This window comes from Herpailurus yagouaroundi, unplaced genomic scaffold (genome assembly GCF_014898765.1).
Source record: "Herpailurus yagouaroundi ecotype Mexico unplaced genomic scaffold, PumYag 163, whole genome shotgun sequence".
Classification (NCBI taxonomy): Eukaryota; Metazoa; Chordata; class Mammalia; order Carnivora; family Felidae; genus Herpailurus; species Herpailurus yagouaroundi.
The window spans coordinates 33133047-33144896 of record NW_024412404.1 but is presented as its reverse complement, the minus strand read 5'-3'; the positions used below and the strand labels follow the sequence as shown (position 1 = coordinate 33144896).

General features: G+C 38.8%; 1 protein-coding gene across 1 annotated transcript in view; it reads right to left on the bottom strand.

Moving 5' to 3' along the window:
* Positions 1-2118: 2118 nt before the first annotated feature.
* Positions 2119-11850, bottom strand: part of MARCHF5 (membrane associated ring-CH-type finger 5) — a 57814-nt gene continuing 48082 nt past the window's right edge. The window contains exons 4-6 of the mRNA XM_040485862.1: positions 6319-6502; positions 6021-6187; positions 2119-5051 (exon numbers count right to left, since the gene is read on the bottom strand). Of these exons, the coding sequence (XP_040341796.1) occupies positions 4935-5051; positions 6021-6187; positions 6319-6502 (468 nt within the window). The 3' untranslated portion in view covers positions 2119-4934. The remainder of the gene's footprint in view (positions 5052-6020; positions 6188-6318; positions 6503-11850) is intronic.

Genomic DNA, 11850 nt, shown 5'->3' with positions numbered 1-11850 from the left:
AAACTCCTGGAATTGGAACCACTGAGTCAATGAATACATATATTTGTAATCTTAACAGATACTAATTGCCTTCCATAACAATTTTTATACCCTAGCCAGAATATATGAAAATGGCTCATTTATCATCCTGGATGTTATGCTATTAAATCACTTATGGACCTTTCTGTGAATCAAATATATCAGGATTGTTTCCTTGTGGTAGGGGTGGGGCAGAGTGTCAGATTGACTAGGAGGGGCACAAAGAGGGGCGCTGGGTACAGTGCCAACTTACTGTCTCAGTTGCAAATCCACCCTTCTTTGCCCAACTTTGTGGCTCTGAAACTGGATCCTGTAAACATTTTTCCTTTGGAACATTAGGCTTTTTCAACAGAAGGCACAGGAGTGACAGCACAAGGCTATTGTGTCAGGAAGACTCCTTCCTTCTAGATTCCAGCCTCCATTATGACCTTTTAAGCATTGGAGCTCAGCAGCCCGTACCTGTCTATTTGCGTCCTCCGGCCTCTCTATCCCCACCAACTCAGCTTCTCCACACCAGTTCCCACCTGCCCTCTGGCAAGTTCCTCTGTCACCCCTTGAAACAACTGTGGTAGCCGCACCCTTTTCAAAGTGTCTGAATCTCAGTCTTTCGGGAAAAGAGACATTCTCTAATTTCTGGTTCCCTTATTTTCTACCCTCCTTCAGCTTAGAAGCAGTAGCTGTTTTGCTCCTGCTACTTTTCTTTAAAGTTGTCTTCATTTACTTCGTATCAGCTAACAGTTTCTTATATTACATTTTTCTTGTTCAAATAGCTGATGTGATTTCTGTCTGACTGTACCTTGGCTGATGTGTTCCATGTGATCATCTTGCAAAAATTCGACTTCTACTTAAAAATTGTGCACTTTTGCAGGTCTTATTTTTGGTATACAATTATCTGAATTGGTAAATACACAGATACATACAAATACGCTGATAAATGTGTATTACTGAAGGATCATGAACATATTACCTCTTAGTTCCTGTTATAGATCGTTTCTTGCTAATTTTAAGCTAGAGACAGTCCATATTTAAGCAGGGCACATTTTCTAAGGGTTCAAAGTATTCCACAGTTGTCTTAGATTATACTCTTAAAAATTAAATATCTCAAAGTAGGCTTATTCTCCATTTTACCCCAGGACTTGAGAATGTCTGGAGCATAGAGGAATTCAACAAACACCTGGTTGAGTGTAGTATATATTGCAGACATATGGTACCCTTAGCAGGCTGTTATCAGGAAGAGGCTTAAATCCACATGGGGTTGACCAGAATGACAGCCTAACCTCTGCTGCCTGTCCAAAGCTTCTACAGACATTCAGTTGCAAACCCTCTCTCTCTTCCCTTTGCTCGGAATCTTTGTTCTAGGAAGGCAGTTAAACAAGACATTTTATCACTCTGCCATTTCTAATGGGTGTATGGGGTGGCAGGTCAGAGAAGAGGCGACCCTGAGATCCCAGGAGACCAAAGGAAGGTTATGCCCAAACCAACCTCTACTTAAATTGGCACAGATTGTTTCTCTGTATATCACACTGCTGTAGAATGTTACCTCACTTAATTCTAATAACCAGGGATAGGTTTTATGATCTTAAAGTAACTTGCCACACAAATATCAGAATATGTATCTGGGACTGTCTGTCGTTTCTCTTTTGCTAGTCTCTCAGATGGGGGCAATGAAATAACCTAGGAAAAAAAAATCTCCGTGGATGGAAGGGCCTTTATTTGATGTACTCATTCTAGAAGATTCTAACCTTCAGAAACTTAAATTCTTAGTATCTCAGAGGAAGCGACTTTTTTAACGTATCCCCAGCCCACTTGAATACACTTTAAGATACCCTGCAGCATGAGACCACCCACAGTTCTTGTGTGGTTGCTTGTCTAATCATAGTGCAAGTGGCTGAGGGGGTATATATTTTAAAAATCAGAATGTAGTTGGAATTTGGGCTAGCTTACTTGCAAAATTAAGACAATTCCTCTTCAGTTTTTAAAAATTCAGATTATTTTTACTAAAAGTCTCACTAACATCTTGGTAACTAGGATAAAAAAACCAACTATATAGGTGCAGAATTAACATTTTTGGAGTTGTGCAACAGACAAAGTACACCTAGAGAACATAAAAATTCTTTATTTAACCTAATCCAGCCAGTATTGAGATAGTCTGCTATATTAAAAACAAGACGTTTAAAAAAATTACAGCACAGTTAGCAAGGCAGTGACTAATTAAGTCACTAAGTTTAATTTTATATTCTTCACAGTCATTTGATAATCATGTAATGAGGAACAATATTTTCGGCCACTTTGGAGATAACTTCTGCAAAGAGAATTCTACTAGTTGTCACTGAATTTTATAAAAGAGGTTTAAAACATTAAAGTTTATAGAAATAACACAGTAAAGCAATGTGAAATTAAACAGGAAAACACAAAATATATCCACCCATCCCAAAAGTCTGTAACATCCCGTTAATCTGTCCCCTAACACCATTCTCTTACCTCTCCTTTCCCTTTTCATAGAGCACAAACAGACTAACAATTAAGAAACAGCTACTGCTCTGTAGGGGCTATTTCGAGCCTAAAGTGCCTCTATTCCTTTAATTTCTCAGTTAATCCTAGAAATGGTCTTCTGAGATAGAAGTATTACTTGCATTTCAGAGATGAAGAAAACTGTAGCTGAGAGAAAGCCACTTGGCCAAGGTATGCATCCAGTTGTTAAAAGCAGAATCAGAATTGGAACCCAGGTCCATCTAACTTTAGTCAGCCCATGCTCTTCTATTGTTCATGGTGGTGCAAGCCACCTTTCTGAAGACTGGTACACAGAACTTTCTGAGCGAAGGTTTTTGGGATTTAAAAGTCTTCAATTCCAGGGCTAGAGGCCACTCTGGTCCCCAGGCACTTGCAATTCCCTCCCCATAGCTCTAGAAAACCATCCCTGCTGCCCCCAAAGGATTAGAGTTGTTTCCTTGGCCCTCAAGAACCCTGATGCCAATAAACGCAAAAGCAGCTACTCCCCCCCTCCCCCCACATCTTCGGCATGAAAGTAGTAACTGGGGAACAGTGTGCTTGTATAATTTTATTAAAGGTTGCCTAAAAGCTGTTCTATATAACAAAATTATGCAGGAAATATCTACTATGTCTTCTTATATTGAAAATTAAAGAAAAGCCAATATATTTTATAATTACAGCAATATAATCTAAGTTATTTTTATATATACTCATAGATTTTATATTTCCCCTTTACAACTGCAGCAGTGTTCTTAATAAGGCTCACTGTCAGTCAAATATTCCCTTCCTCCCAAAATAATTACAACTCTGAATGTTCAACAGCCATTCACATAAACTTTATAAGACAGGATTAAGACATTCATACTATAGAAAGGTACCAGTCTTAAATTACTAAAGTTTAACATACATTATTGCAATCTAACATAGCTCAATCTATATTTGCTACACTCCTAAAGAGAAGTGGCCATGTATCAGTAAGGGAAACGTTTATTACTGTCATGCATTATATACTGTGAACAAGAAAATAAATAGGGTTTTTGGAACTATCTTTTAAAAATTTCAGTTAATGAAAGTAACTGCAAGACCATTCAGATTGAACATTAAAAGGGCCACTATTAAAAATGGCTTAAAATAAATAATTGCTTTTTTAAAAATGAACATAAAAACTAGTTAAACAGTGATTAAGGTGCTAGCCTCATCAACACGACAAGCAATTAAAATCTAAAAACATTAGTATTGGATTTAATAAATGGACTTAAGCCAAAAAACAATAACCTCAATATTTACTCAAGACTTCTTGTTTTCATAATGATCTTGCTGACTGATATAAAAACAAAGAGCTCAAGTAAACCTCACCTTGGTTTACGCACTGCTGGTTTTCTATCTGTTGAAACTAGATGGTAAACTGCATAAAAGCAGAAACCAAATCGTCTTGCTCACCACTGTATCCCACAGCACTCTGTACAATGCCTGGGCAAATAGGAGGTGATCAACAAATACCTGAATAACTGAATCAATGAAAGAGAAGAGTAAAATAACTTTATTGATTTTTTTTTTGCAAACCGTTCTCTGTGCTCAAACTACTATAAACTGGCAGCTCTAAGTTCTAGAAATATGGATTTAAAAACTGTACTCCAGTGATTGAAGGACCCGACGACTCTCTCCCTTTCTCTCTCTTACATGCATGCGCGCGCGCACACACACACACACACACACACACACACACACACACGACTACATGAGTCAAAATTACATTATGAGCTATGAGATGTCGACATTATATAAATAAAATTTAATAGTGAAAAAGTGATTTGGAAGCCCTGTGAATTTTTACCCTACACATTTTGGAGGACGTCACATGGGTTAAGAAAAACACAACAAAATTGCATTTGTTCAGATAATCATTTGAATGTTTACATACATTTTTGGTTTGTTATTTTTTATAACTAATTTACATTTCCTCATATTAACATATATTCCTGTTTAGCATGTAATCAAATTATGCCAGTGAGAAAAATCCTCATAGTACCTTCATTGAGTTGCTGATTCTAAGAAAACACTGAACATGAACATGTACAAAAGAGGCATTTGAATAAAACAGCATGTGCATTTTTAAATATTTGCACAGTTTGATCTTTACATTTCTGTCTGGAGAAAATATGAACAAAACCCAGGTCTACCATGCTAAGATAATGGTTCAGATGACTGCCATAAAAGAAGTACATACAAAACAATGAAAACAAATCACAACCTTAGGTTCCGTGATTACTGAGAGGATTTCCCCGCCCTAAGTGCTTTATTCTATTTCTTAAAAATATGAGCAGCAGCTTATCATAAGTCTCCACTACTGTGCATTAATGATGGAATCAACAACACAACAGACTCCTAAGGATGATAGGACTGCAGAACAACTAGAAGTCACAGTTTTATGCTTCTTCTTGCTCTGGATAATTTAGAATTTTGCGGTGTGCCTGACGTAAATATTGCTGTTGTTTGAAGTAAACCTTGAATGCTCCTTTTATGGCAACAAAAGCAATTCCACCCTAAAATAAAAATAAAAAGCTTTTTATAATGCAGATTTAGAGAAACATAATAACATAATTTTACTTAGATCAGAAAAGACTAGCCATTGCTGCTAATTCAGATGAACGCAAATGAGACAGTTCTCTTTTCTTAGGGGGTAAGACAGGCAGGATCACTACACCCAACAGAGATACCTTCCCTGTTTTTTTTTTTTTTTTAATATTTATTTATTTTGAGAGCAAGAGAGAAAATCAAGCAGGCTCTGTGCTGCCAGTGCAGAGCCTGATGTGGGCTTGATCCTACGAACCGTGAGATCATGACCTGAGCCAAAATCAAGAGTCGGAGACGCTCAAATGACTGACCCACTCAGGTGCCCCCTTCCCTGTTCTCCTATTGAGGTAATCTTCTCTCCACTTAGCTTGACGTCCATTCTGATATAGCAGGGAGAAGGCTTGGACACATGTGCAGGCTGCTATCAGAGAAGGGAAGTGGGAGGAATAACAATGATAGCAAACAATACAAGGGCATATTATGTGCTAGCACTTCAAATGAACTATTTAATCCACCACATAACCTTGATGTAGCTACCAATATGATCTTCATTTTACAGGCACAGAGAAGTGAAGAAATTTGATTTAGGTTTTTCAGCAAGGCAGTTATCTGTGATAGGATATGAACCAGGCAGTCTGATCCTAGAGCTGAAGCTATTCACCAAAATCTTGTTGGCAAGGATGGGTGTGATAATTCATGCCTATTCTAGGAGAGACATCACCTGCAGCATAGTTCCAGAAGGCCAGAAGTAATGCAAAGGATCTTCCCCTCTTTCTTGCTATTGGATAACAGTGGGGATCAAATAGAACCTCAAGGCACAGAAGCCACAGAATGAGTATTTATGAAGTCCCACTGTTTTTTTTTTTAAACACAGTTCCTTCTCTTTTGTATAGTCACTTGGAAAAAAAAAAAAAAAGGTAGTATTAAAACCATCTTACCAAGATTGTCCTTTGTAAATTAGAGTTAACACTACTGAACATCAGTTTACCAACTATTGTTGCAATAGTAGGAAAGACAAGGGCTCCACACAAAATTCGGGTAGCAGAGACGTGATCTGCTAAAGGATTAGCCTCAGCTGGAATTCGAGGAACAGGACAACCAATCCCTGTTGGGGGGGAAAAAGAAATGGAGGTATTAATGCTAATAAATCACAATAGCTAAAATATCTTCACATGTTAGGATTCTTCCACAAGGTTAATCTGGTGTGCTCATTATAACCACAATTCAGGGCCTTACCTGGAAATATACTGTTCAAAATTTGTAGTTTATTTGAGTATTTGCGCCATAGTCTAAGCACGTAGTCTTCCCAGCGAATCATCTTGCCTAATATCAGCATGACAGGAATAGTAGGAAGTCCAATTAAAAGGAATAAAGGATCAGCTCTTTCCATAACATCCAGACCTTCTTTATGGCCTACAACCTGTGAAACAAACCGCATTCACTAGAATCATTTCCTTATCTAATGAAAGGTTGCATGCTTGAGCTGAATTCATTTTAGAGGAAATGGTAAATTTTGAAATAAAAATATAAAAAGTTTTAAAAATAAGTCAGAAAGTTATCAGTTCTGATTTATTTATGTGTCTCTCATTCAAAGGAAAAAAAGCTCCTTCATATTATATTGGAATAAAAGCTTTAAAAAACAGTGGGGTGCCTGGGTGGCTCAGTCGGTTAAGCATCCAACTTCAGCTCATGATCTTGTGGTTTGAGGGTTTGAGCCCCATGTTGGGCTTCTTGCTGTCAATGTGGAGCCTGTTTTGGATGCTCTGCCTCCTCCCCTGCTCATACTCTCTCTCTCTCTCAAAAATAAATATTGAAAAAAAAAGTTGAGGGCACATGCACCCCAATGTTCAGAGCAGCACTATCAACAATAGCCAAAGTATGGAAAGAGCCCAATGTCCATTGATGGATGAAGGGATAAATATGTGGTATATATATACATATACTAATGGAGTATTACTCGGCAATCATAAAGAATGAAATCTTGCCATTTGCAACTATGTGGATGGAACTAAAGGGTACTGAAAGACAAGTATCATATGACTTCACTCATGAGGACTTTAAGATACAGATGAACACAAGGGAGGGAGGGAGACAAAACATAAGAGACTCTTAAATATGGAGAACAAACAGAAGGTTGCTGGAGGGGTTGTGGGAGGCAGGATGGGCTAAATGGGTAAGGGGCGTTAAGGAATCTACTTCTGAAATCATTGTTGCCCTGCTAATTTGGATGTAAATTAAAAAAAAGGTTGACCCACATTGATTACATTTCAATAGAGGGAAGGGGATTTCTGGTTATTTTATTCCTCTTGTTTGATATGGTTAGACTGGGCTATAATTCTAGGTCCTGTTTGTCCTCCAGCAGAGCATCTGTTTTTCTGCTCTTCCTGCTAGGGTAAGCATAACCAAGGGGCAGAACCAGCCTTTAGGAGATGGCCCAAAAGCTCACTTCTCTTTGGTTCTTTCTCCATACTCAGTGATCTCTGGTATAGAGTGATTTTTCTGGCTGGCTAAATGCTTGTTCTACAGACCAAACTCTGCTAAAATTCAATTCTAAGAACTACATTTGAGTGACTGCAGTTTTTGCTACAGGTTCCAGTCATTTTTCTAATCTAGGCACCCTAGGGTATCCTAACTCTAGGGTAAAGAAGCTAAAACAATCCTTTCCCTCTCATCTGGGTCTTAGGGTTATTTCTCCACTGGTTTAGATCCCAGAGGGCAAGAAGGATATGATTATTTTTTTAAAATGTTTGTTTATTTTTGAGAGAGCGAGTGAGCACGAGGGAGGGGCAGAGAGAGAGAGAGAGGGAGAGAATCCCAAGCAAGCTCTGTGCTCAGAGCCCAGCTCAGGGTTTGAACCTATGAACCGTGAGATCATGACCTGAGCTGAAACCAAGAGTTGGTCACTCAATTAAATGAGCCACCCAGGCACCCCAGGATATGATTCTTTTTTTTTTTTTTTAATTTTTTTTTCAACGTTTATTTATTTTTGGGACAGAGAGAGACAGAGCATGAACGTGGGAGGGGCAGAGAGAGAGGGAGACACAGAATCGGAAACAGGCTCCAGGCTCTGAGCCATCAGCCCAGAGCCCGACGTGGGGCTCGAACTCACAGACCGCAAGATTGTGTGACCTGGCTGAAGTCGGACGCTTAACCGACTGCGCCACCCAGGCGCCCCCAGGATATGATTCTTACTTGTGAATCTCCATACATTCCTCTCCCAGGAAAATTCTTTTTACTCCATCTTGGCCTTATACTTCTCTCAACATCTCCATTTTATTGGTGAGCTTCTTAGTTTTAACTGGAGAACTTCTCTGAAAATTCTCTTTCAAACGTCTCAAATGATCTTCCCTTTAGCCAAAGTCTCAATCGCTTCCAAATTAAACCTATTTCTCTGAGGGATTATTTTTGGCAGTTATGACAGAAGAGGACGATTTCAGAATCTTGGGCTTTTAGCCCACCCATGTATCACAGTGAGGACAGCTGTGGAAGGAAGACACTACTATAAAAACTCCAAATAGTTTTTCTGATCACACTTGAGGAGTAAGCCATGAAGAGAGGACTGGGAAGAAACTGTCTCTTTGGAAGCGAGGAGGTAAAAGGAAGGAAGGATAGGCAAGGAGGGAAGGAAAGAAAGAAGGCAGGCAAAACTCAAAGTGCCAGGTACACTCAGGAAACAAGCTCATGAAAAAGTAAATGGGATTTTTTTTTTTCAAAAACTAGATGCTCTTCATGTCAACTATCATAGCAAATTTTTTTACTACTACATAGCAAATTTTTCACTACTACAAGGACGTGTGAAATAAGGTCAAGCTGAGAATGGTAAGAACAAATTGAAATTCTAGACAACACATTCAATCCAGGTAAAAATATTTTATACGTACATGGAGAGCACCAAAATGGATGCTTTAAAATCTGAGCTAGGGATATAGTCCAGGTTTGTACTTCATTATCTAACCACAGTGTAATATTAAAGGGCAGGAGGCCAGCCTCTTCTCAGTGGCCAGAAACCAGGTATAGGTATCTAATATTCTTCTGTGTCTCCTTGTAGAAACTTGACACCTTGTATATGAAGGATGACTGTTCTGAGTTGCCCTCAAGTGAAAGAGTCTGGTTTACAATACAGTTGATCCTTGAACAACATGAGTTTTGTATATAACTGGTCCACTTATATATAACTTTTCTTGATTTGTCAGTGCCCCTAATCCCCATGTTGTTCAAGGGTACACCGTATTTCATAAACCCTAATCCCATACTGGGGACAAATGTGGATTAGCCCAGAGATTGTGTATTTACCTATGCTTTTTGAGGAATATTTCATTTTTATATCATTTTATTTTTTCTTTTTTAATATTTATCTTGGAGAGAGAGAGAGCACAAGTGGGGGAGGTTCAGAAAGAGAGGTAGACACAGAATCTGAAGCAGGCTCCAGACTCTGAGCTGTCAGCACAGAGTCGGACAAGGGGCTTGAACCCACCAGCTGTGAGGCCATGACCTGAGCCGAAGTTGGAGGCTAAACCAACTGAGCCACCCAGGTGCCCCTCATTCTATTATTTTCAGTTTAATGATCACATATAAAGTTACAACTAAATGTGATTTAAATATTCTCAAAGTGCTAGCAAATAAATTCAGAAATCTGAAAAATCCCTTTTGTGGGTTATGCTATTCTTTTTAAAATTTGGGGTTTAGAAATATAAAGCAGAGTGAATATTCAGGTAGAGACTACAGTAAGGCACAGTTTACATGGGTAGTGGTTAAAAACCTTACAATCAGGTATCTCAGAGTGAGGAAACAAAAAAGGAAATAGGGCAAACTGAGCAAAAGGCCCACTGCCCAATTTCTTATACCTAAAGTCAACAGAGATGCTTTATACTCAAGCTGGGCTCACCATGCACGCATACCTGCATGCATTCATTCAACTGAATACTGACTGTGTGCCAGAAATAGGCCTAGGTGTTGCGGATAAAATGGTGAGCTAAACAGATGTCTTTTGGAGAGGAGAGAGACAAATTAAACAAGCATGCAAATATAAATGCTAAAATGGAAACAATAGTATAACTATAGTATACCCCCTGCTACTATAATCAGACTCAAGGGCAGTAAATGAGGACTGAGTAAAGCAATGGGGCTGATTTAACTTTGGTCAAAACAAACCCAGCATACCTTGTGTATCAGCAGGAACATTCTGGTTTTATGCTCCAAGATTTCAAAACAGGTTATTTTTAAGACTTCAATTTGGGGGTGAGATTCAGGAACTATAGAATGTCTTCTCTAAGAATTTGTTATCTGTGTATAAAATAAAGACCTAGGAATTGTAGGTTTAAAGAAAGGTTTGTTTCTCTGCTTGAGGCCTAAAAGCTAGTTCTTCATATCCAGGAGTGCACCAATGTTGAAAGGCTAAGAGTTTTAACCTGATCTTTTTTTTTTTTTTTAATTTTAGAGAGAAAGAAGAGTGCAAGTGGGGGGAAAGGGTAGAGGAAGAGAGAGACTTTAATATTTATTTATTTATTTATTTATTTATTTATTTATTTATTTACTTACTTACTTACTTACTTACAGAGAGAAAGAGACATGGGAAGGGCAGAGAGAGAGGGGGGCAGAAAGAAAGGGAGACAGAATCCCAAGCAGGCTCTGCACAGCTCAAACTCACAAACCCTAAGTTCATGACCTGAGCTGAAACCAAGAGTCAGCTGCTTAACTGACTGAGCCACCCAGGTGTCTGAGAGAGAGAGACTCTTAAGCAGGTTCCATACTCAGTGCAGAGCCTAACAAGGGGCTCAATTCCAAGGGATCATGACCTGAGCCCAAATCAAGAGTCGGATGCTCAACTGACTGAGCCACCCAGGCACCCCCTAATCTGATCTTTTAAATCACTTCCTTTTAGGACCCTACTTTTATTTTTTAAATTATTATTATTATTATTTTAAAAATCTACCTTTTTCCCCAAGTTCATTCACTTATTTTGAGAGAGAGAGAGAGAGACAACAAGCATGGGGGAAGGGGCAGAGAGAGAAGGGAGAGAGAAAATTCTAAGCAGGCTCCGGCACTGTCAGTGCAGAGCCCGATGTGGGGCTCGATCCCACAAATTATGAGATCATGACCCAAGTAGAAACCAAGAGTCGGACGCTTAACTGACTGAAACACCCAAGTGCTCCTATGGCCCTACTTTTAAATAGGAGAATGAACAGTGATGAATTAAGAGGTTTTCTTAGTCAGACTTAAGGATAGTTAAGTGTAGTATATGAGTTAAGAACTGACAATGCTTATGGGGGTTATTTTTACACCAGAGGGAAAAATGGAACGAAAATGGACATGAAGGTGGTTGTTCCAGAGTAAAATGTTCCCACTGCCTGTGGAACAAAGTTTCACTTAAGGAGCCCTAGATTAGGGACAGGGGTCCTAATGCTTCTTCCTTACTGTGTGGTATTGGACATGTAAACTTGCCAAATTTGTAAGCTAGGAATAATTAATAGTATCTAGATCACACGATTGATGCAAGGTTTAAAAACATCAGTGCTGGAAGGTGTTTAGCCCAGTGCTGGGGGAAAAAGTTACCTATCACACGTTGTCTTTTCAATAAAAAGATAAGCAGAAGGTCTCAAGTTCCTCACAACTAATTGGGATTGAATTTAAGACTGGCTCGTGGAGAAATAAATGGGAAAAGAATAGTGGTCTGATTCCTTAACCTAATATACTTGTACTTTAGAGTAGTCAGAGAACAAAAGGAAAAGAAAACCGTCAAGGGTTAAAAAGAAAACCCTAAATACTGCT